Source organism: Hemitrygon akajei, unplaced genomic scaffold (assembly GCF_048418815.1).
Source record: "Hemitrygon akajei unplaced genomic scaffold, sHemAka1.3 Scf000033, whole genome shotgun sequence".
NCBI classification, from domain to species: Eukaryota; Metazoa; Chordata; class Chondrichthyes; order Myliobatiformes; family Dasyatidae; genus Hemitrygon; species Hemitrygon akajei.
The window spans coordinates 4,856,053-4,882,214 of NW_027331919.1; the positions used below are offsets into that span (position 1 = coordinate 4,856,053).

Below are 26,162 nucleotides of genomic sequence, written 5' to 3' on the forward strand. Positions count from 1 at the left end.
ATCCCACGAATCTGCCCTCTCCCCGCATCCCCTTGTCAGCCTCTAAACTTATCCTATGACACCGCGCAAACCCGACAGCCCCGGGTCCATCACCGTACGAATCCCATTACACCGCTCTCCCCTACAATCCCGAATCAGCTCCCAAATTAAACCCATAGCATCACCCTCTCCCGACAACCCTGAGTCAGTCAACAAACTAATCCCACTGTCTCACTCTCCCCACAACCCTGTCTTTCTCCAAACTGATCGGACAGACTCACTGTCTCCCCACAGATCTGTGTCAGAACTCAAACTAATCCCACTGCCGGATTTTCTCCCCACGACCTCGTTTCAGTCTCCAAACTAATCCCACTGTCCCACTCACCCCACAACCCTGTCTTTCTCCAAAATGATCTCACTGACTCACACTCTCCCCACAGATCTGTGTCAGTCTTCAAACTAATCCCACTGACCCACGTCCACACCACAGAGCTGCAACAGTCCAAACCTCACCTGTCCGCGCATTTTCCAATCCAGTATGTTACGTATCGATAGACAGCACTGGAAACAAACTTCTGTGAAATTAAATCCGTTCAGTTAATGTTTAGAACCAGACTCTCTAAATGCATATCCATGTGAAGGGACGGTACAGAGAGGGAATCACACAGTGTCTGAGCTCGGGAGTGTGGAGTGAGCTTCACTCTGTGTCTGACCACGTGAGTGTGTGATGGGACGATGTGGAGGGAGATTCACTCTGTGTCTGAACCCGGGAGTGTGTGATGGGACGGTGTTGAGGGATTTTCACGGTGCCAAACCCTGGGAGTGTGCAATGGTACAGGTGGAGGGAGCTTCACTCGGTGTCTCACCTCGGGAGTATGTGACGGGACGTTGTGGAAATTGCTTCAAACTGTGTCTCAAATCAAGAGTGCGTGGTGGGAAAGTGTGGAGGGAGTTTCACTGTGTGTCTCACCCCGGAAGTTCTTGATTATTAATATCTCGTCTCACGGTAAGACATACCTTTTCCTCGTCTGAATATATTTCGAGGAGCCTCGAGTCGTGTTCTGAACAATGTCCCATCGCTCCATCATAAGATTTTGAGATCTCGGATATGAAATAACACCGGTCCTCTTTTTTGATCCAGTCATGGGGACACATCGTCTCTGCAACTCAAGAACAAGAAACCGTGAATCTCCCTCCAGAAATCCCGTTGCATCAACAGGGATCATAAAAAGTTAAACTCCCTCCATACCGTCCAATCACACAATCCCGGGGTCAGACACAGAGTGCATCTCCCTCCACACCGTCGCATCACACAATCCCGGGGTCAGACACAGAGTGCATCTCCCTCCACACCGTCGCATCACACAATCCCGGGGTCAGACACAGAGTGAAACTCCCTCCACACCGTCCCATCACAATAACGCGCGGTCTGACACAGAGTGAACCTCCCTCCACACCGTCACATCACAACTCCCGGGATGGATGTGAAGTTTTCTCCACACCGAACCATCACAGGCTTCTGGTATCAGACTCAGAACGAAGCTCACACCACACAGTCACATCTCTCATTCTAGTAGTCAGAGAGCGAAGCCCACCTCTTCCGAGTGAAACTCTTTAAGCATAATCTGTTCACACAGTCAGGGTTAGACGCAGAGTGATGTTATACAGTACCCGTCCGGACGCATCACGCACGCCGGGGATCAGACGGTTGGTGTCGCTGTTTCCTCACCCTCCCTTCACACTTTCCAGGGTCGGACACAGAACGGAACTCCCTCGAATTATCCAACTTCCGGTAATTCTCTCCCCCTCCTTTCCACCATCCCAGTTTCACTCTGCCTCCTCCTCCAGATGCCTATCACTTCCCTCATGGTTCCAATTGCTTCTACTTCCCATAGTGTTTTCCCCTTACACTCCTTCTTCACCTTTCCTGCCTATCCCCTCGCTGCTTCCCCTACCCCGCCCCTTGATCTTTCCACTTACTGGTTTTCACCTGGCACTTACAAGCCTTCTCCTTCCCACCCTCCCCCACGTTCTGTGTAGGTCCCGTGAACAAGTCCCCCACCCCTCCCACCCTTCAGTCCTGACGAAGGTTCAAGGCAATCCAACGTTTTCTGCTCGACCTGCTGAGTTCCTCAAGAGTGTTGTGCGTGTTCATTTGACCCCAGCATCTGCAGAGTATTTTGTGTTGAAGCTTCCTCCACACCGTCCTAACACACACTCCCGGGGTCAGACACTAGATGTCGCTCCTTCCACACAGTCCCATCACACATTCCTGAGTCAGACACAGAGTGAATCTCCTTCTTCACCGTCCCATCACACACTACCGGTGTCAGACACAGAGTCAATCTCCCTCTATACCGTACGATCACACACTCCCGGGGTCAGACACAGAGTGAATCTCCCTCCACACCGTCCGATCACACACTCCCGGGGTCAGGCACAGAGTTAATCTCCTTCCGCACAGTCCCATCACAGACTATCGGGGTAAGTGATGGAGTGAAACTCTCCACCTCCTCCCTCTCCGTCTCTCACCCCATATTATATGGAGCAGTTGAATCGGGGGCTGTCGCCTCACCTCTTATCCTGGTCAGGTATTGGCAAATCTGATCTTTGGTTTCATTGATGTTTCTGTACTTCATTTCGAGCTGATTGAACTGATGACGGAGATCGTTGTACGTTCGATTCAGCTCCGAGAGATCCGAGTAGAGGGTAGTAATGTTGTTTTCGAGGATAGTGAGGTTGTTGTTGAGGGCGGAAAGATTCTTCAGACAGTTTCTCTGTGAGAGATCCAGGCTTGTGTTCTCGGATGTCCTGGATTTAAGGGTTGAGTTCAACTTGTAGACTTGCTGTTGATATTGGCACTTGGTCCTGTTTATCTCCTGATGTTGTTCCCAAAGTCTCCGGTAGTTTCGGTCGGAAGTGATCAGAGACTGACGAGTCTGTGATACTGAGAGTGATAGCAAGTGGTATGTCAGTGACACGGTGTGAGGTGTGTCGGTGTCAGATGAGAGGAGTGTCTGTGTCACAGTGAGAAGTCTGTCTGTGACGAGGTCTGAGGAGTGTCGATGTCACGGTGTGTGGAGTGTCGGTGTCGCACTGAGGTGCGTGTCTGTGTAATAGTGAGGGGTGTGCTTGTTTCACAGTGAGGAGTGTGTGGGTTTCACAGTGAGGAGTGTGTGGTTTTCACAGCGATGTTCCTGTTTGTATACGTCGGTGACGCAGTGAGGGGAGTATCGGTGTCACGATGTGGAGAGTGTCAGCGTCACGGTGTTGGGAGTGTCCATGTCGCAGTGATGGGTGTGTTAGTATCACGGAGAGGGCACTGTCGATGTCACGGAGAAGGGTGTGTAGCTCCCACGGTGAAGGCCGTGTCAGTGTCACGGTGAGTGTACTGTCATGCACGGTGTGAGGTACTGTCATAATAATGGTAACGGTCTTCTCTATGCTACGTTGAGGGTAGCGTCTGTGTCACGGTGGGGAACTTGTCGCTGTCACTGTGAGGGGCGTTTCGACGTCAGGGTGAGGGGCATGTTGGTGTCAGGGTGAGATTTTTGCGCTAACGTTTCATTCCACACTGTTAGTTTACGGCCGGACTCCACCCGGATCCCGTTCCACTCACCATAGATCGAGAGCCCGACCACTGTCGCGACGAGGCCGATCGTAACTAGGCAGAGTAGGCAGATCTTACGGCAGGTTCTATTTCCGATGTTCTGTTTCGGCTCCTGTTTCTGCGCACCTGTAGAGAGCCCATTCAGCGTGTGTGTGAATTCAGCCGTGACCCCACTGGAAATCCCTCCCTCCCACACTCCGCTAAAGCGAGACGACCCAGGTGTCCGACCTCTCGTTGTAACACATGCCATTGAATCCCGACAGAGTCCTGTTAAACCTCTCCAGAGCCTCCCCAACGCCCTTCCGATAATGGGGTGACCAGAACTGTATACAATACACCTGATTCAGCCTAACTAGTGATTTTTTATAAAGTTGCAGCGTAACTCCCTGACATTTGTACTCAATGCCCCGACTAACAAACGCAAGAAGACAGAATGTAGAACAATACAGCGCAGTACAGGCCCTTCGGCCCACAATGCTGTGCCGACCCTTAAACCCTGCCTCCCATGTAACCCGACACATTAAATTCCTCCATATACCTGTCTAGTAGTCTCTTAAAACTTCACTAGTGTATCTGCCTCTGACTCAGGCAGTGCGTTCCACGCAACAGCCACTCTCTGAGTAAAAAACCTTCCTCTAATATCCCCCTTGAACTTCCCACCCCTTACCTAAAAGCCATGTCCTCTTATATTGTGCAGTGGTTCCCTGGGGAAGAGGCGCTGGCTGTCCACTCTATCTATTCTTGTCAATATCTTGTATCCTCACATCTTCCATCCCTCCGGAGAGTAAAGCCCTAGCTCCCTTAATCTCTGATCGTAATGCACACTCCCTAAACTAGGCAGCATCCTGGTAAGTGTCCTCTGTACCCTTTCCGATGCTTCCACATCCTTCCTATAGTGAGGCGACCAGAACTGGACACAGTACTCAAAGTGTTGCCTAAAATGCCATGGCCCTTCTTAACTTTCCCACAAAACTGTGCAGCCATGTTCAGCGAGCTATGACCATGCATCCGAAGATCCTCTGCCCATCTAAAGTAAAGACATGATCGGCACAGCATTGTAGGCTGAAGGGTCTGTTTTGTGCTGTAGGTTCTCTATGTTGATGGCTGATCCAGTATACAATTGGCTCGGCGATAGGAAACAAGGTTTAGGGTTGCAGTCCGTTTCTCAGACTGGAAGCCCGTCACTAGCGGTTTTCACGGGTGGTTGGTTGTGGGACTATTGATCTTTGTCAACTATATCGACCATTTATTGCAGATTAAACAGTACGCGGTGTTTTAAGCAGTGGAGGCATTTATCCCTTCTCGATTAGCCGGAGAAGTTGGCCGAGCAGGAGCACATACATTTTATGTTGAGCTCTGGCATTTCAGGACAAACAACAGGGTAGGACTTACACGGTCAACGGGAAATGTTAAAGAACGGAGGGCTACAAGTACAAGGTTCACTGAAACTGAAGTCACAAGTAGACAGAGACCGTGGAGAACATTGTAGAACCGAGGGACCCAGGGGTACAGGTCCCCAGTTCCTGGAAAGTGGAGTCATAGGTAGACAGGGACCCTAGGGAGTGTTGTACAACAGAGGGACTCAAGGATACAGGTACATGGGTCTCTGAAAGTGGAGACATAGTTTGACGGCGATGAAGAAGACACACTTGGAGTAGAGTGTTCCGGTCCGTCGTCGTCCTCTGGATAAAATGCCACTGAGCTGCAGACAGTGCAGAGGAGATTTACGAACATTCAGGGACTCGAGTGATTGCGCTATGGAAATCAGTCAGGCAGTTTGAGACTATATGCCTGGGTGCGCAGAGATGACCTTACAGATTTGTATAAAGCCGCATGGGGCATAGACAAAGTGAACGCACAGAGTCATTTTTCTCTAGGCTTGGATAACCGAGGACCAAAGCGCTCAGGTATAAGGTGATAGCAGTAGGTGATGCAACTGGGGAGAAGAGTGAGAACATTTTTTTTTTTACCCAGACTGTGGTCCGTCTGTGGGACGAGCTGCCAGAGGAAGTGTTTGAAGCAGATGCATTAGAACTTGAAAACTTTTGCGTAAAGCACGGGACCCCTTCAGAGTGATGTCGTTATTGTGAACTCTGACCTGTCTGTGCAGCCACTGACACTTCGGCGGGTCCCGAGGCAATGGGAGGATCTTCATAATCATCGATGTGAAGTTCGTTTTTCGGTAGTTTCAGCACTGAGTAGGTGGAGTTCAGACCGTCTGATAGAGAATGAGACAGAGAAAGAGAAATAGAAGGAGGAGAGGCCGGTAGAGGATGAACGTTGTCTATCGGCGACGGTTATTTCCAAAGGGAGCTCTGAGAGTGTTAGTCCATTCTACGTGGCCTGTCAGTGGCTATAACCGGAGCACCAGTTGTGAGTTGGACAGCAGGGAAGGATCAGGCATAAAAGGGAGACACTGCCTAGCGGAGCGGTCATCAAAGGAGCGGTTATCAAAGGATTGATCTGAGACAGAGTAGTCGGGCTTTGGCTGCTTAGGGACCTGGTTAAGGAACTGGAGATGCAGCCTGATGACATTCTAATGGTCATGGAAAGTGAGGAGGTGCTAGAGAGGAGCTATAGGGAAGTAGTCACACCAGGGCTTGGGAACCAGATAAGTGGGCAACAGTCAGGAGAGGGAAGAGCAGGAGTCAGACACTAGAGAGAACCCCAGTGGCTGTCCCTCTTAACAATAAGTACTCCTGTTTGAGTACTGTTGGGAGGGGGAGTGGTTGGTAACGGCATACCTATGGGATGCAACTATGGCCGCGCTTCTGGCATAGGGGCTGGCCCTATGGCTCAGAAGGGTAGGGGGTTCAGACAGGCGACTCTGTGGACGCTGGAAAGAAACGCGGATGGTAGCTTGCCTCCCAGGTACCAGCTCGTGTGTAACGAGCTTCCAGTTGAAGTAGTAGAGACAGGTTCGGTATTGTCATTTAAAGGAAATTTGGATAGCTATATGGACAGGAAAGGAATGGAGCGTTATGGGCTGAGTACAGGTCGGTGACAATAGGTGAGAGTAAGCGTTCGGCACGGACTAGAAGGGCAGAGATGGCTTGTTTCCGCGCTGTCATTGTTATATGGTTATACGGTTATACAGATTCACTTCAGGTCCTCAACATAATCCACAACACCACCGTATCATCTGCAAACGTACCAAACCACTCATCTGATCTGTCATCCGGGTCATTCCCACACATCACAGACAGGAGAGGTGCCAGTTACATCCAGAGATACCGATCACTTCATGTTGTGGAGCAACGTAAATCAATCACAGAATGCAGAATGACGGGTCACAGTTACAGAGAATGTGCGGTGCAGGCAGAGAATAAGCTGCAACGGCAAAGGGGAAGCAGATTGCGAGGTCAAGAGTACACTTTGCATGGTAGAGGACGGATCAATAGTCTGATAACTCTGGGGTAGAAGCTGTCCTTGAGCCCACAGAGACATGCCTTCGCATCTTCCCTCCGATAGTAAGGTGCAGAAGACAGAATGGCCGGTGTGGCTGGAGGTGGTTCTGTGATGCTGCTGGCTGCTTCATCGAGGCACCAGGAACTGTGGACGGGGTTCATGGAAGGGACGCTGGTTTCCGAGATAGGCTCAGCTCTTTCCACAACGCTCAGCACGTTCTTGCGGTCACGGGTGAAGCGGTTTCAACATTTTGAGTGAGGAACAACGCTCAGCAGTCACTTGTGGTCACGAGTGAAGCAGTTTCTATATTGTGAGTGAGGAACCAGGGCGGTTCATGAGAACAGGGAAGTAGACTGGATGAATAGGGAATTCTATAACGCATTTAACGTTTCCAGCTGGTGGGCTACTCTGTAAAATGGTGGGGGGCATAGCGAAATCTGCCTGACTGATTTCTGCTCATGGGCAGAGATAATGTATGTTGACTGTCAAGTTCTCAGATTGTTTATCCCACTGGAAGATGGATGGAAGGGACATCGGGAGGGACGGAGAAGCAATGGAGCGGTTAGACAGGGAGGGCGAGGGGAAGATATGGAGTGTGGAAGATAGTGGGGGAAGGGAGGTACTAGATTGCGTGAGACCTAGGGAGAGTTGTCGGATAATTTGACAGGGAGGACAGAACAAGCACGGGTAGTGGGTGTATCCTACGTAGAGTTGAAAAGGGCTATGGATAAATGTTCAGATAGTAGACTGCTCTGGAGGATGATGTGGAACCAAAGGAGATCGGTCTCACTAATTTGAGGACTGATCCAGTCAGGTTGGTAGATGTAATATACACAGATTTAACAAGGTCCCAGATGAAAGCTGGTGTACGACAAAGGGAGGGATGGCTGACAGGATATAAAATTGGCTCGGCGGTGGGAGCAAAGTTTGAGGGTTGAAGCTCGTTTCTCAGACTGAAAGCCGGTCACTAGACAAGTTTGCCAAAATGTCGCTAGTGGGACCAAGGATCTTTGTCAATTATGTAAACCATTTGGAACAGATTACACAATGCGCGATTGATAAGCTTGCTGATTGCTAGAATGGTTCGGGAGTGTTTAAACTAATTTGCAAGGGGGATGGGACCCGGAGCGATAGAGCAGTGAAAGAAGTGCATGGAGTAAAGCCAGCTCTAACATATAGAGAGGCTTTGAGGAAAGAGAAGCAGAATAAAGGGTGTAAAGGTAGTAAGGTAGAAGGGCTAAAGTGTGTGTAAGAATGCAAGAAGCATCAGGAACAAAGGTGATGACCTGACCGCTTGGATACATACATGGGATTATGATGTAGTGGTCATTACAGAGACATGGCTGGCACCAGGGCAGGAATGGATTCTCAATATTCCGGGATTTCAGTTCCTTAAAAAGGGTGGGGGATGTGGAGGAGGGGTGGCATTACTGGTCATGGATACTATTACTGCTACAGAAAAGGGTGGGTAATATAGCAGGATCCTCTTTTGAGTCAGTATGGGTGGACGTCAGGAATAGGAAGGGAGCAGTTACTCTCCTGGGGAGTTCTATAGGCCCCCTGTTGGCAGCAGAGATACCGAGGAGCAGATTGAGAGGCAGATCTTGGAAAGGTGCAAATATAACAGGGTTGTTATAATGGTTGACTTTAACTTCCCTAATATTGATTGGCACTTGATTAGTTCCAAGGGTTTAAATGGCGCAGAGTTTGTTAAGTGCGTCCAGGATGGATTCCTCTCACAGTCTGTTGACAGGCCGACTAGGGGGAACGCCATACCAGATCTGGTATTAAGTAACAAACCGGGTCGTCATAGATCTGTCAGTGGGTGAGCATCTGGGGGACAGTGATCACCTCTCCCTGACCTTTAACATTATCGTTGGAAAAGGAAATAATCAAAGAGAACAGGAAAATGTTTAATTGGGGAAGGGCAAATAATGAGGCTATAAGGCTAGAACTTGCGGATGTGAACTGCGATGAGGTTTTCGCAGGAAAATGTACTATGGACATGTGGTCGATGCTAAAGGATCTCTTGCAGGATGTTAGGGATAAATGTGTCCAGGTGAGGAAGATAAAGAATGGTAGGGTGAAGGAACCATGGGTGACAAGTGAGGTAGAAAATCTAGTCAGGTGGAAGACAGCATACATGAGGCTTAGGACGCAAGGTTCAGATGGATCTATTGATGAATATATGGTAGCAAGATAGCAGTTTAAGAAGGAGCTGAGAAGAGCAAGAAGAGGGCAGGAGAAGCCCTTGGCGAGTAGGGTAAAGGAAAACTCCAGGCATTTTTCAATATGTGACGAACAAGTGGATGACAGGAGTGAAGGTAGGACCCATTAGAGATAAAAGTGGGAAGATGTGGCTGGAGGCTGTGGAAGTGAACGAGGTCCTCAATGAATACTTCCATTCGGTATTCAGCAATGAGAGGGAACTTGATGACTGTGAGGGCAATATGAGTGAGGTTGATGTTCTGGAGCATGTTGCCATTAAGGGAGAAGAGTTGTTGGAGTTGTTAAAATATATTAGTATGGATAAGTCCCCGGGGTCTGACGGAATATTCCCCAGGCTGCTCCACGAGGCGAGGGAAGAGATTGCTGAGACTCTGGCTAGGTTAATTGTGTCCTCTTTGTCCACAGGATTGGTACTGGACATGTTGGATGGAGGCGAATGTTGTCCCCTTGTTCAAAAAAGATAGTAGGTATAGCCCGGGTAATTATAGACCAGTGAGTCTTACGTCTGTGGTGGGAAGGCTGTTGGAAAAGATTCTTAGAGATAGAATCTATGGGCACTTAGAGAATCATGGTCTGTTCAGGGACAGTCGGCATGGTTTTGTGAAGGCCAGATCGTCTCTAACAAGCCTGATAGAGTTCTTTGAGGAGGTGACCAGGCATATAGAAGAGGGTTGTGCAGTGGATGTGATCTACATGGATTTTAGTAAGGCATTTTACAAGGTTCCGCACGGTAGACTTATTCACAAATTCAGAAGGCATGCGATCCAGGGAATGTTGGCCATGTAGATTCAGAATCCGCTTGCCTGTAGAAGGCAGAGGGTCGTGGAGGAGGGACTAGTGGTGTACCAGAAGGATCCGTTCTGGTAGCTGTACTTTTCGTGATTTTTATTAACGACCTGTATGTGGTGGTAGAAGAGTGGTTTGGCAAGTTTGCAGACGGCACAAAGCTAGGTGGTGTTGTAGATAGTGTAGAGGATTGTCGAAGATTGCAAAGAGACATTGATAGGATACAGAAGTGGGCTGAGAAATGGAAGATGGATTTCAACCCCGGAGAATTATGAGGTGGTACACTTTGGAAGGACAAACTCCAAGTCAGAGTACACATTCATTGGCAGGATACTTGGTAGCGTGGAGGAGCAGAGGGATCTGGTGTTGCATGTCAACTGATCCCTGAATGTTGCCTCACAGGTAGATAGGGTAGTTAAGAAAGCTTATGGGGTGTTAGCTTTCATAAGTCGAGAGATAGAGTTTAAGAGTCACGGGGTAATGATTGATCTCTATAAAACTCTGGTTAGGCCACACTTGGAACACTGTGTCCAGTTCTGGTCGCTTCAGTATAGGAAAGATGTGGAAGCATTGGAAAGGGTACAGAGGGGACTTACCAGGGTGCTGCCTGGTGTAGATACTGTGGATTATGATAAGAGATTAAGGGAGCTAGGGCTTTGCACTTTGGAGAGAAGGAAGATGAGAGGAGACATGATAGAGGTGTACAAGATATTCAGAGGAATAGACAGAGTGGACAGCCATCGTCTCGTCCCCAGGGCACCACTGCTCAGTACAAGAGGACATGGCTTTAAGGTGTAAAGGGGGTTTCTTCATTTTCTTTGTTACTGCGTGTGTTAATCAAAATGACTACTTTGTTTGTTAAAAGTAGGAATGTTTCTTTTTTGCGAGAGCGTGCTGGAAGCTTGTTTGCGTTAAAATTTACTGATAAGTTGAATTGTATTCCTTTGTAAACCAATTGGGATTAATGTTGTTCTTTCTGGTGAGTCTGTAAGCTATTGTTGGCGGGCAATTTGGGGTGATCGGCGCGAGGGGGTGAGAGAGAGAGGACGCGATGCTGTAAACTGGGCGACGAACAGACCCCAAGCGGGGTGTCGGAGGCCAGGAGGTACGCCGAGGAGAGGAGACGAAGATAGATGTGCTTGGTTGACCACTTCGGGTGGTCCTGAGCTGCGAGTCGAGGAGTTCGAAGGGGATCGAATGGTGGCCAGAAGACTTCAGTAATTGAGCTCCAACGGTTGTGCACGAAGGGGTTTGGACTTTGATAAGTTTGGCACCTTTTGTTTATTTTCATTTCCTTCTTATACACTGTATCGTTATTAATCACTTAGTTATAGTAATCTTTATAAATTTAATCGCATATCGTGTACTTTTTGTTTTTTTTGGGGCGAGGCGGGGACATCACACAGCATCCACACCAGCTGATTACCCAGTATGGAGGGGCCGAATGCTGCTCCCCCTAGACGAGACCGAGCTGAGCGAGCTTGAGGCGGCCCAGCGGGTTACAAAGGTAAAGGGAGGGAAGTTCAAGGGGGTTATTAGAGGAAGGTTTTTCACTCAGAGAGTGGTTGTTGCCTGGAATGCACTGCCCGAGTTAGTGGTGGAGGCAGATACACTAGCGAAGCTTAAGAGACTACTGGACAGATATATGGAGGAATTTAAGGTGGCGGGGGGAGTAATATGGGAGGCAGGGTTTGAGGGTTAGCACAACATTGTGGACGGAGGGGCCTGTAATGTGCTGTACTATTCTATGTTCTATGTTCCTGATACGGGAAACAGTGAAGACAGTTACCTCTTACAGTGGGATCTCGATTAGTAGGGAAATAGGGCCGAGCAGCAGCAAATACAATTTATTTCGGATAACTGCGAGTTGTCGAATTTCAGGGAAACAAGTCAGGGTGGGACAGTTACTGTGAAGTGTAGGAGCCCTGGGAAGTGTAACAGAATAGACGGACCCAGGGCTACGAGAAAACGGTTCCCAGAAATTGAGGTCAAGGATAGATAGGGCAGTAAAGATTGCATCTTTATGAGTCAAGGCACTGAATACAGTAGCCGAGAGGTCACTTTGCAGTTGTACAGGAAGTAGGGTATGCCGACCGTGGAGTACAGTGTGGAGTATTTGTCCACCTGCTGCAGGTGAAATGCCACTGTGCAGCAAAGATTGCAGAGGGAGCTTTACGGGGATATTGCCGAGACTCGATGGACTGAGTTATGTAGATAAGTAAGGCAGGTTAAGATTTTATACCTTGGAATTCATGGGTGACCTTACAGAGATTTATTAAACCACGTGGGGCAAGACAAGGTGAAAGCGCAGAGTCATTTTCTATAGACTTGGAGAATCGAGGATCAGAGCGCACAGTGCTGAGGTGACAGCAGAACGAGATTTAACAGCGGACCAGAGTGACAATGTTTTTAAGCAGACGCTGCTCTGTCTGTGGAAGGAACTGCCAGAGAAATGGTCGATGCAGATGCATTAGCACTTGTACACTTGTGCGTATAGCACGTGACCCCTTCAAAACGTGATCACTGACCTGCCTCCGCAGTCACTGGCATTTCTCCTGGTCCCGACGCAATAGGAGGATCTCCTTCCTTCGCGATGAGAAGTTCATTGTGGCGAAGGTTCAGCTTAGAGTAGGTGGGGTCCAGACCATCTGGGAGTGAATGGAAGAGTATGTGAGATAGAGACAAATAGAAGGGCAAGGGACAGGTAGAGAATGGGGGGGGGGGGAGTGAGAGACAGGGAGAAAATATGAGGGAGGTTAGGAAGTGAGTAGAGATTAACGTGGAGACAGAGCAGTAGAGAGAGGGATTGTTCGGTGCGAGGAGCAAACGTTTAATGTTGCATTTCCTAGCAGTCACTAGCAGACCCATCACTAGCAGAAGCAAATGTAATTTAATTCGGTTAAGTGTGAACTATCGTATTTCTGTCAGACAGCCCAGAGTTGGACATTCACAGCGTTCCGGAGGAACGCTGAGGACTGTTGGAGAACAGAAGGACCCGCGGTACAGGAACACGGTTCCCAGAAAGTGAAATCACAGATAGACATGGCGTTGAAGAATGCGTCTGAACGCAGACCTTCATCAGAATGTCACCGAGTACAGGAGTCAGGTGAACATGTTGCAGTTGTACAGGACGTCGGTGAGGTCGCACGTGGAGTACGGTGTCCTCTCATGTCAAGTCAGGTCAAATCATTTATATTGTCATTTCGACCATAACTGCTGGTACAGTACATAGTAAAAATGAAACAACATTTTTCAGGACCATTGTGTTACATGACAACGTACAAAAACTGTACTGCACTACGTAAAAAAAACAACGCAGAGAAAGCTACAGTAGACTATAGACCTACACAGGACTGCATAAAGTGCACAAAAACAGTACAGGCATTGCGATAAATAATAAACAGGACAATAGGTCAAGGTGTCAGTCCAGACTTCGGGTATTGAGGAGCCTGATAGATTGGGGGAAGAAACTGCTACCTAGTCTAGTCGTGAGATCCCGAATGCTTTGGGGCCATTTCCCAGACGGTATGAGGGAGAAGAGATTGTATGAAGGGCGCATGGGGTCCTTCATAATGCTGTTTGTATTGCGGATCCGTTCTAGAAAAGACGCCATCAAACTGGAAATGAGTGCACGGGGAGATTTACGACGACGTTGCCGGGACTCCAGGGACTGAGTTAGGGAAAGAGATTGGGTTGATTGTGACTTTATTCCTTGTAGAGCAGGGATGACCTTTCACGGGTATATGAAGCCACGAGGAGCACAGACAGAGTGAATGGGTGCAATTATTTCCCCAGGACATGGACAATCGAGGACCAGAGCGCACAGGTATAAGGAGAGAGGGGAAAAAGTTTCAATTGGTGAGTCGATTGACAACCGTTTGTTACTCAGATGGTGGTCAGTCTGTGGAACGAGCTGCTAGGGAATTGGTGGAGAGGAATGCAGTGCGCATTTGGCCATTTGACAGTATGACATGTGAGCCCTCCAGTATGACGTCGTTGTTGCATCACTGACCTGTTTGTGTATAGGTGAACTGTTCGACTTTCCGAATGTTCAGCTCAGTGTAGGTGGAGGTCAGATTGTCTGCGAGAGAGAGACAGACAAGGAAGAGTGAGAGCGATAGACCATCGGGGTCAGTGAGGTGCAGAGGGAAGGGAAGAGATTATAGAGCGGGAGGGAGAGAGGGCTGGAGGACAGCGAGAGGGATGAAGGGAGAGAGGCAAGAGAGGGAAGTGAGACAGGGAGTAAAAAGACAGAAAAAGGGTGAAATGAATGGATGGAGTGGTTGAGAAAGGGGTGATCGAAGGGGGGCGATGGGCGGGAAAATGGAAGAGAATGGGGGACACAGAACAAGGAGAGACAGGGAATGTTAGAATGTTACCTGGGTTTTAGCACCTAAGTTACAGGTGAACAAGTTAGGTCTTTTTTCCTTGCAGCGTAGAAGGTTGTGGGGGGCATTCATAGAGGTATTTTAAATGATGAGGGGGATAGATAGAGTTGATGTGGATAGGCTTATTCCATTGAGATTAGGGATATTCAAACAAGAGGACATGAGTTGAGAGATAAGGGGCAAATGTTTAAGGGTAACAGGAGGGGAAATTTCTTTACACAGAGAGTCGTAGCTGTGTGGAATGTGCTTCCAGTAGAAGTGGTACAGGCAGCTTCGGTATTGTCATTTAAAGAAAAATTGGATAGGTATATGGACAGGAAAGGAATGGGTAGCGATTCGAGCTGCGTGCGGGTCAGTGGGACTAGGTGAGAGTAAGAGTTCGGCACGGACTAGAAGGGTCGAGATGGCCTGTTTCCGTGCTGTAATTGTTATATGGTTATATGGAAGAAATAGGGGATAAAGTGAGGTGAAGGTAGTGAGATAGTGATCGCGGAGAGTAGGATTGAGAGGTGAGACAGAGGGGTGAGAGAGTAGAAAGTGAAGGGTGGTGAAACGTGGGAGAGAGAGGGTGGAAGAGACAAATAGAGTGAGCGAGTGAGGGAAAGAGTACAGAAGGGAGAGAGAGTGAGAGACCGGGTGACGGTGACAGAGGGAAGAGGATTGAGAAAGTGAGCGATGAGAGGGGAAGAGTTAATGGGGAAGAAGCAGTAGATAGACGCTGTGAGATAGTTAGAGAGCGGGCAGAATGAAGGTGTGATGAGGGACAAGGAAGCAGAGTGAGGAGAAGAGAGGGGACATTGGATGAGATGGGAAAAGAGGGATAGAGGGGAGAAGGGAGGGGAAACAGAAGAATGAGCGTGAGAGGGAAAGGGAGAGAGAAGGGGAAGGGATAAGGCTTGTGCAGAGTGAAAGAAGGGAGAGGAGAGCGAAGGGGAAAGAGGGATTAAAATAAACTTTAGAGTGCTCCCTCATCACCGCATTTCTTCCTGCCCTCTCTAAACACCACCCTGCACACGGCGCTCCTTATTCACCTGCCATCCCACAGCGCTCCCTCCTCTCGCCCTGTCAGCGCTCCCCCCTCAGTCACTCTTCCAACCAACCACCCCGACCACGACACTCCCACAACAATGCCCCTCCCTTGACATGCCGTCCTCCCACATCGCTCTCTCCACACACCGTTCCACGATGCTGCGTCTATACCGCCCTCCTATGCCGTTTGCTCCACGCCTCCCTTCCCAAAGTGTGCAATGGTCACGACCCCAACCCGTCACGTTGCTTCCTCCTCGTCGCCTCTCCTGCGTGCACCCTCCGACATATTCTCAAAGAGCGAACCTTTAGGGTCAGCTAAAGTTTGCCCTGAGGTTTCGCGACAGGAATGAACACATTACATGACCACAGTCAAGGCAAAAAAGATGAAACTGACTTTCACCTCTACGGACCTGGGGCTCCACATACTATACATCAGGTTCAGCTGGGAGAAATACAGGGAGGTTCAGAAGTTGGCTGAGGGTCCCTCATCATCGACCCAGTACACACACCCGGAATCAAACACCGAGTGACCCTCGCTCCACACCGTCCCATCACACACATCCGGGGTCAGACACAGAGTGAATCTCCCTGCACACCTTCCCATTACACACTCCCGGGGTCAGACACAGAGTGAAGCTCCCTCCACACCATCCCATCACACACTCCCGGGGTCAGACACAGAGTGAATATCCCTCCGCAACGTCCCATCACACACTACTAGGGTCAAACAGAGAGTGAATCTCCCTCCACACCGTCCCAACACACACTCCCTGGGTCAGACACAGAGTGAATCTCCCTCCACACCTTCCCAACACACACTCCCGGGGTCAGACAAAGAGTGAATCTCCATCCACACCGTCCCATCACATATTCCCGTGGTCAAACACAGAGGGAATCTCCTTCCACACCGTCCCATCACACACTTCTGGGGTCAAACACAGAGTGAATCTCCTAATGCAGCGTCTCACAGTCCTGTGCTAAGGCACAGAGTGAAGCTCCCTCCCGACGGTGCCTTCACAAACCCCCGGGATCAAACACTGATGGAATCTCCCAGTGCAGCCTCTCACAGGCCTGGGCTCAGAGACAGAGTGAAGCTCCCTCCCTACTGTACCATTCCAAACCCCCGGGGTCAAACGCAGAGGTAACTTCCATGCACACTGTCCAACACACGCTCTCGGAGTCAGACTCATATTGAATCTCCCTCCCGCCCTCCCGTCTTCCTGCCCCTGTCACCTCGGGATGGAGCCCGTGTTTCAGTTTTTGTGGGTTTCTTATTCATGTAGGTCTCGCTGTCGTCCATTTTGTCGAGGATCATCTGCGTCTCTGAGCTCCGGAAGGAGAAGTAACCGTTGTCAGAGGAAGCTTGTTTTGACAGGGGAGTCAGACCGACGCCAACAAGCACGAGCTGAGCAGCTGATAAAGAGGAACCGAGAGGAGGGGGTGAGGGAGGTGCCGTGGAGAGGGATTGGGAGTGTGCGAGAGGGAGACCCACGAGATGAGTGGAGCAGGGAAGAGTAGTGAGAGTGAGGAGAAAGAGGAGGAGGGAGAGAGGGGGATATAGAGTGTGGGTGGAGAGACTAGTGGGGATAATGGGATAATGAGTGGATAGAGGAGTAGAGAGGTGATGGGAGAGAGGTAGGGGTGAAGTGAAAGTAAGAGTGACGGAGATGGCGAAAACGGGAGGTGAAGAGGAAGATGTGCAGGGAAATAGAGGGGGAGGAGATTGGGAGAGAGAGGGAGAAATGTCCGCGCATTTAAAGTGACGAAAAGAGAGAGAGATAGAATGAGTGGAGCGGAGAGTAGGATAGGAAGAAGCGAGGGAGGTACAGAGAAGAAAGCGGAGTGCAGGAAAGGGAGGGATGAGGGAGAAGGAATGTAGACGATGAGGGAGAGATTAGACGAATGGGGAGAGACGAAAGGAATGGAAGGATTCTCTATCCTTTTCACTTCCTCTCTCTCCCCCGCAGTTACATCTGCATCTGTCACACAGCCTCCCTCTACATCCGTCTCGAACTTCCTCTTCCCCCCCCATATTACGCTTCTCGCCATCATCACTGTCTCTATCGTCTCCTTTCTCCCTCTACGACCACCCTTCGTCATCTCTCTCCCCACATTCCTCACTCTCTCCCGACTCTCTTTTACGCCGCTACCCCCCTCTCTAACACTGCCCATGTGCCCTTCCCCACTCCCTATCTCTCTCCCACGCCATTCCTATCCGCAACATCCTTCCTTTCACCCCTCTCCTCCCTCTCCAACTCTCACTTTCTCAAGCTCCCTGCCTTCCCTTTCAATCTGAGACCGTTTCTCTCGGTCGAAACTTATTATACAATTCGTTCTCTCCCTCCCCGTCACGAACCCAACTCTTTATCCTCCATGAATATACCAACCCTGCTTGAATTTCACTCCTCTGTCCAGCTCGGTTCTGCACTCTACACACTCTCTCACTATCCGTATCTTTCTCACTGTGCTTTTCACTCAGCCCTCTCTTTCACTCTCACCTCTCCCTTTCTCCACCACCCTCACTCTCATACTTTCTCTCTTCCCAATCTCTTTCGCCCGCACTGAACTCGCACCTGACGGATATCCGATAACAAAGCGGCCCACTGTTCGGTTTCCTGGAAAGGCGCCCCCGCTGGACAGGTACGTCCTCGTCACCATTTTTATCGTCGCAATCGGGATCGGTCACACTCTCCATTGTAAGTCAGATGCGCGGGGAAAAGAGAACGTATCTTGGAAATGATGGACGTGTAGAGAGGGAGCAGTAGGGGATTGTCCGGACTGGCGCAGGGAGAGAGAGTGAGACAGAAAGAGTGACACGGAGAACATCATCAATGCCCAGACACACATTCCGAGGGTCAGACACAGAGTGAATGGCCCTATCCACCGTCCCATAACACACTACCGGGGTGAGACACAGAGTGAATTTCAGTCCACACCGTCCCATCACACACTCCCGGTGTCAGACACAGAAGGAAGCTTCCTCCACACCGTCCCATCACACACTCCCGGGGTCAGACACAGAGTGAATCTCCCTCCACACCGTCCCATCACATACTCCCGGGGTCAGACACAGAGTGAATCTCCCTCCACACCGTCCCATCACACACTCCCGGGGTCAGACACAGAGTGAATCTCCCTCCACACCGTCCCATCACACACTCCCGGGGTCAGACACAGAGTGAATCTCCCTCCACACCGTCCCATCACACACTCTCGGGAGATTTTTTTGGCCAGAGGGTGGTGAATCTCTTGAATTTTTTGCCACGAGTGGCAGTGGAGGCTAAGTCATTGGGTGTATTTAAGGCAGAGATTGATAAGTATCTGAGTAGTCAGGGCATCAAAGGTTATGATGAGAAGTCCGGGGAATGGGACTAAAGGGGAGATTGGATCAGCTCATGACGAATTGGCGGAGCAGACTCGATGGGCCGAATGGCCGACTTCTGCTCCTTTGTCTTATTGTCTTCTGGAATATTTTCCACACCACCTCCTACCATCGGCCCATCTGCAATTCAACTAACCCACTGATCTACATTGTCTCCAGATTATTTATATACATCACAGACAAGAGAGGTCCCAGTTACATCCATAGATACAGGTCGCTTTACTGGAGAACAAGGCAAATCAATCACAGAGTGCAGAATAAAGTGTCCCGGGTACAGAGGAAAAGAGGTGCAGGCGGACAATGAGGTGCACCGGCCGCGACGAGGGAGATTGTGAGGTCAAGAGCCAGGGGTAAACTACTCTGGAGGATGACGTGAAATCCATGGAGATCTGTGGGATTCATTTGGTTATCGAGGATCGACAGGTAGCGATGGTAGATGTAATGCGCATAGATTGAAGCGTCGACACAGATGGCTTGACTTACAGACATTACATGTCGATGGTCGTTTCCCAGAGTAGAAGCCCGTCTTAATGGTATTTACCAGGGAGTCTCGGTTGGGTCGGGTGATCATTGTCAACTCTTTTACCATTTGTAGCAGATTATACAAGGTGCTGTTGGTAAGCTTCAGACGGCACTAACTTTGGTGGCTTGGTAAACAGAGAATATAGTTATCTCTACAGCGGGATCTCGACTGGCTGGGGAGTTGTGCCGAGGAGGCAAATGCAATTTAGAACAGGGAAGTGCGAGCTATCGTATTTCAGTATGACAACCCAGGGTGGCACATTGGAGAGGGCGGATTCCTGAAAAATGTAGTAGAACAGAGGGACCCAAGATACAGGAACACCATTCCTTAAAAGTGGAGTAACAGGTAGGCAGGTACCCTGGGGAGTGTTGTAGATCAGAGGGACTCAGGGGTACAGGACCACGGTGCCCTGAAATTGGAGTCACAGGTAGACAGGGACCCTGGGGAGTGTTGTAGATCAGAAGGACTCAGGGGTACAGGGCCACGGTTCCCTGAAAGTGGAGTCACAGGTAGTCAGGGACGCTGGGGAGTGTTGTAGAACAGAGGTACCCAGGGGTACAAGGATCAGGTTCCCTGGGAGTGGAGACATGGGTAGACAGGGACCATGGGGAGTGTTGTAGAATTCCCAGCGGTACAGGGCCACGGTTTCCTGAAAGTGGAGTCACGGGCAGACAGCGACCCTGGGAAGTATGGTAGAACAGAGGGACCCAGGGGTACAGGGGCATGGTTCCCTGGTGAAGTCACAGGTAGATGGGGCGCTGAAGAAGGCAAAGCAGAGAGGGGAACGAGTGGTAGAGGGTGAAGGAAAGGGGACAGAAAGGATGAGACAGATGGAGTGAAGAGTGACAGAGGGTGAGGGACAGGAAGAGAGGAGGGAGAGCACGGGGGGAGAGTGTTGAAAAACGGGAGAGGGGAGATAGAGGAAAACGGGGGAGATGGTGTGTGGGTTATTAAGGAATGAAGGGGAGACGGAGCGGAAGAGGGAGGAGAGAGGGGATGACAGAGGGGCTAAATCGATGAGGGAAAGGAAGAGAAGGGGAAGAGATTGCAGAGAGTAAGAAAGGAAGGAAGAAGAAGAGGAGAGGGGGACAGATAAAGGGAGAGTGGGGAAGCAGGAAGTAGAAGTGGAGAGAGGGAATAGTGGGATTAGAAACGAGAGAGAGTGGATCTTAAAATGTTATCGAAATCTCCCCCTCATCACCGCCTCTCCCATTCCCGTCGCAGAGAAACATTCCATCAATGGTTCTTCTAAATCACCTGTCATCACGTAGCGATCACTGCTCAATTCCACTTCCATGCACCGCCCCTCCAACGACATTCACACCACGGCCCCCTTCCCACGACATTTTCTTCTCCCGCCCCACCCTCTCCTCCCATCTTTGATAACGCTGTCCCCACAGAGTCACTGCCACGGCGATCCCTACACCCCGTCCTTCCAAAAGCACAGCGTCCACACACACGCCGCCACCCGTTCACTATGACCCCTCTTATGTCCCGCTCTCACGTGTTCCCTCTCAATCAGGGAATCACTCCTGTCAGCTCCACGCTTGTAGTAAGATTTCTCAACAGCATTGGACACGACACCTAAACACAGCCAAAGCAAGGAAGATGAAACTGACGTCCATCTGTCCGGAGACGGGGCTCAGGCAGGGCCGGGAAATTAGGTCCAACGTACGACACACCAGGTTCAGCTCGGAACAGAGCAATGAGGGTCGGAAACAGAGTGAATATCCAACCACACCGTCCCATCACATTCACCGGGGACAGACACAGAGTAAATCTCGCTCCACACCGTCCCATCACATTCACCGGGGACAGACACAGAGTAAATCTCCCTCCACAGCGTCCCATCACACACTCCCGGGGTCAGACACAGCGTGAAGCACCTCCACACCGTCCCATCACACACTTTCGGGGTCTGACACAGAGTAAAGCTCCCTCCACACCGTCCCATCACACACTCCCTGGGTCAGACACAGAGTGAATCTAACTCCACACCGTCGCATCACACAGTCCCGGGGTCGGACACAGAGTGAATCTACCTCCACACCGTCCCATCACACACTCCCGGGGTCAGACACAGAGACAATCTCCCTCCACACCGTCCCATCACACACTCCCGCGGTCAGACACAGAGACAATCTCCCTCCACACCGTCCCATCACACACTTTTGGGGTCCGACACAGAGTGAATCTCCCTCCACACCGTCACAGCACACACTCCCGGGGGTCAGACACAGAGTGAATCTCCCACCATGTAAAGCTCCCTCCACAACGTTCCAGCAAACACTCCAGGACTCAGACAGAGAGCGAAACTCCCTCCACCTGTCCGATCAAACGCAGCCGTGATCAGACACGTAATGGAGCTCTCTCCCTTCATCTTTCTGCCCCACTCACCTCTGGAAGCAGACAGTGATTCCATCTTGGCGAACTTTGCATTCATGGAAGTATCGCTCAGTCCTCCTGTCGAGGATCCTCTGCGTCTCTGAACTCAGCGAGGGGAAGTAACCGTTGTCAGAGGAAGCCCGTGTTGATAAAAGGATCAGAACGACATAAACAAATACCGGATGAGCAGCTGATTAAGAGACCAGGGGAGGAGAGAGATTGTGGATGTTGGGGAGGGTGATCGAGTGAGTCGAGGGTGGCGGGGAAATGAATAGTGAGAGTGGGGCGATAGGGGGGGAGGGACAAAGATTATTGTTGCCGGAGAGAGAGAAGTGGCTAATAGGGGCAGTCTGGTTAGAGAGGGTGAGAGAAGGGGGAGTGTGAGGCGTGACCTGGGAAAGTAAGAGATGGAGACGGCAAACGTGAGGATAGGGAGACATGGAGAGGGTCTGAGAGACAGAGGGAGCAAAGAGAGGGCGAGCAAACGGGGGAAAGAGAGATTAAGAGATGGACTGTGAGGAACGGAGAGGAGAAGGGGACGAGAGGGACAGCGGGAAGGGTGAAGAGGGGCTCATGGAAGGGAGGAGTGAAGGAGAGAGAATGACGATGGAGGGAGAGAGTTCTCGAATGAGCGGGAGAGGAAACAATTTGCGCGTGGGGAGTGGGGAGGGAGGGGAGTAGAGTGTGAGGGCAGGCGCAAGTAGGTAGAATTGGCGGGAATGTCGGAGGGATTTGTGTCACTATTACAGAGCCGCCATGGTCTTGGAGATTTACGTCGCCCCGGCGGTTCCTGGTTTGCTCGTCGGACGCTTCCACTGCTCCGACTCATCCCCTCTGTCCATGAGAAACCGCAGCCCCGGGACAATCACCCTAACCCTACCGAGGTGAGTGAGTAACTCCTCCACCCCCCCTTCTCTTGCCGTCTCTGACTGTGTGTCTCTGTCTCTCCGTGAAGACTCACAAAACCAGGATAAGTACATCTCGGCGCTCGGAAAGGTGAGGATCAGAGTGGAGTCCTCTCCTCCTCTCTCTCTAATTCTCCACCCACCTTCCGGCTCCTCTGCATCTCCCTCTCCCCCTCCTCTCGCTCTACCTCCCCGCTACCTTTCTTTCCTCACTCACTCCTCCGTTTCTCTGTCTCCCGCCTCCCTACCCGCTACGCCGTGTTTATCTCTCTCCATCTCACCCTCTCTCTCTGTTCTCCACCCTCACCGTAACAGCTCTATCTCCCCCTTTCGGTCTCTATAACTCTCTGCATTCTGCCCACACCGTAATATCACTGTAACATCTCTATCACCACCCCCCCCCCCCACACACACACTATATCTGACCCTCGCTATCTTTATCAGAAAGTAGCAAGCCAAGTGAACTGGAACATTCCCCGGTCATTGGTTCAGGAATGGGGATGGAACCTGGGTCAAGCTCCTACGCTGACTTGGATTTGTTACCTGGTTTTCTGCACCTCATTTACAGAGAAAGGTTGAACGTTGGATTTTTATTCTTTGGAGCGTAGAAGGTTGAGAGGGGATTTGATAGAGGTATTTAAATTTATGGGGATAGATGGAGTTGACATGGATCGGCTTTTTCCATTGAGAGTTGCAGAGATTCATACAAGAGGACATAAGGACATGATTTGAGAGTTAGGGCGCAAAAGTTTAGGGGTAACACGAGGGGGAATTTCTTTACTCAGACTGTTGTAGCTGTGTGGAACGAGCTTCCAGTAGAAATGATAGATGAAGGTTCGATATTGTCATGAAAAAATCAATAGGTATATGGACAGGAAAGGAATGGAGGGTTATGGGCTGAGTGCAGGTCGGTGGAACTAGGTGAGATTAAGCGTTCGGCACGGACTGGAAGGACCGAGATGGCCTGTTTCCATGCTGTAATTGTTATAGGGTTAACCTCAAACTCCATGACGCAAAAGCCTTCACAGAACACATCAGCTCGGTGGATGAAAATATCAAATTTACACCGGACGCGTCGAGAACAATGGACTGCCTTTTTTAGACTGTGGAGTCCTTATCAAAGGAAATGGACATCTGGATATTGAAGTTTACAGGAAACCAACACGGACAGATCACCATCTACGGTTTGACTCTGATCACCCATTAGAACATAATTGTGGGTTATCAGAACACGACATCACCGCTCCGAGTGTAAGCCCACCAATATTACAGCTAAAGACAGGGAGCGCAGGTATTTGAGAGACATCTTGAAGGCGTGCGGCTACCCGGACTGGCCCTTCGTCAAGACAGCAACAACAAAAATGAACAGCAGTGACGTCAGCCCAGCAGACAGCCGGAAGGAGCAAAGCAAACGGAAAAAACAGAGTCTTGCCATCCGAAGCTGGAGCTTCAGAGAAACTCAGAAGGGTTTTCAACGACCACCCCTCCTCCTCCACTCCCTCTCCCTCCATACCACACCCTTCTCTTTCTCGCCATCCCTGTATATCTTTATCTACCCTCTACCTCTCCCTATATCTCTATGTCCTCTCTCTCAAACTCCTGCTGTCACATGTTGACTATCTTGTTCTCTCCCTCTCCAGCTCGTTCCGTCTCTCTACTCTCTCTATCTCTCTGCCTTTCCATCTCACTGCACTCCTCACTGGACCGTCACTGAATATCTCCACTGTTCCATTCTCCCCTATTCTTTCAACCCTCCTTTCTCTCTTCCCTCACTCTCCCATTCCCACTGAATTTTCACCTGACGGCTCGAACTCACCTCCCGGGGTCAGAGACAGAGTGAATCTCCCTCCACACCGTCCCATCACACACTCCCGGGGTCAGACACAGAGTGAATCTCCCTCCGCGTCGTCACATCACACACTCCCGGGGTCAGAGACAGAGTGAATATCCCTCCACACCGTCCCATCACATACTCCCGGGGTCAGACACAGAGTGAATCTCCCACCACACAGTCGCATCACACACTCCCGGGGTCAGACACAGAGTGAATATCCCTCCGCGTCGTCACATCACACACTCCCGGGGTCAGAGACAGAGTGAATCTCCCTCCACACCGTCCATTCACACACTCCCGGGGTCAGACACAGAGTGCATCTCCCTCCCCAAAGTTCCATCACACACTTCCGCGGTCAGACACAGGGTTAAGGTCCCTGTACCTGAAATATCACACAATTAATATCACACATTTAATCCAGTGTACAGCTCCCTCCACACCTTCCCATCACACACTCCCGGGGTCAGACACAGAGTGAATCTCCCTCCACACCGTCCCATTACACACTTCCGGGATCTGACACAGAGTGAATCTCCCTGCACACTGTCCAATCACACACTGTCGGGGTCAGAAACAGAGTGAATCTCCTCCACACCGTCCCATTACACACTCCCAGGATCTGACACAGAGTGAATCTCCCTCCACACCGTCCCATTACACACTCCCGGGATCTGACACAGAGTGAATCTCCCTCCACACCGTCGCATCACACACCCACGGTGTCAGACACAGAGTGAATCTCTCTCCATAACATCACATCACACACTCGTGTGGTCAGAAACAGAGTGAATCTCCCTCCACACCGTCCGGTCCCACACTCCCGGGGTCATTCACAGAGCGAATCTCCCTCCACACCGTCCCATCACACACTCCAGGAGTCAGACACAGAGGGAATCTCCCTCCACACCGTCCCATCACACACTCTCGGGGTCAGACACAGAGTGAATCTCCCTCCCCACCGTCCCATCACACACTCCCGGGGTCAGACACAGGGTTAAGTTCCCTGCACCTGAAATATCACACATTTAATAGGGTCCCATCCAGTGTGCAGCTCCCTCCACACCGTCCCATCACACACTCCCGGGGTCAGACACAAAGTGAAGCTCCCTCCACACCGTCCCATCACACAGTCCCGGGGTCAGACACAGAGTGAATCTCCTCCACACCGTCCCATCACACACTTCCAGGGTCAGACACCAGGTGGCGCTTCGTCCGCACCGTTCAGTGACACAATCCGTGGGCCAGACCCTCAGTGAAGTTCCCTTCGCTTTCTGCCATAATACAGTATCAGAATCAGAAACTCTGCGAATCCCTTTCTCTCTGACCACTCTCCCCTCTCACCGATCCCCAGCACTTCCGCGTTCCTATAGTCTTGAATTCTGTGTCTGTTTCAGAGATGGTATGTGTGTGTGACTGGACGCAGGTGCAGAAGGAAAAGTGGGAGAGGGAAGGCAGTGAAGATGTGGTGAGGTTGCAGTTACTGAGTGGAAACCATGTGGAACCACACGACCGGTCTGTCCACATGGAAACGCAGAGAGGCTCAGCCCGAGAGATCGATATCAGATGGTGAGGAGGATGTGTAACGCGGGACGTCAACTCACCCCCATTCTCCCCACAATTCCCTGTGATCACAGAGAGGGAAGCGTTTGGATGCGAGTGGTTAGTAATGGAGACGTTGGGACTGTTGGAGATGAGGTCGGCAAC

General features: G+C 50.5%; 1 protein-coding gene across 1 annotated transcript; it reads right to left on the bottom strand.

Annotated features, from left to right (window-relative positions):
- Positions 1 to 945: 945 nt before the first annotated feature.
- Positions 946 to 14,095, bottom strand: LOC140719879 (uncharacterized). The gene is made up of 6 exons (XM_073034805.1): positions 14,025 to 14,095; positions 12,541 to 12,660; positions 5,688 to 5,807; positions 3,599 to 3,715; positions 2,555 to 2,926; positions 946 to 1,139 (listed from the first exon to the last, which is right to left on the bottom strand). The coding sequence occupies exons 2-6, from the start codon at positions 12,560 to 12,562 to the stop codon at positions 946 to 948; spliced, it is 825 nt and encodes a 274-aa protein (XP_072890906.1). The 5' UTR covers positions 12,563 to 12,660; positions 14,025 to 14,095.
- Positions 14,096 to 26,162: the final 12,067 nt, after the last annotated feature.

Excerpts from the sequence above, each read along its gene's own strand:
- LOC140719879 (XM_073034805.1), bottom strand. The coding sequence starts at position 12,562 with ATGCCAGTGACTGCGGAGGCAG. Across the intron at positions 5,808-12,540 it reads GCCAGTGACTGCGGAGGCAG|ACGGTCTGAACTCCACCTAC; the intron begins GTCAGTGATCAC and ends ATTCTCTATCAG. Across the intron at positions 3,716-5,687 it reads GTCAGTGGCTGCACAGACAG|GTGCGCAGAAACAGGAGCCG; the intron begins GTCAGAGTTCAC and ends GGCTCTCTACAG.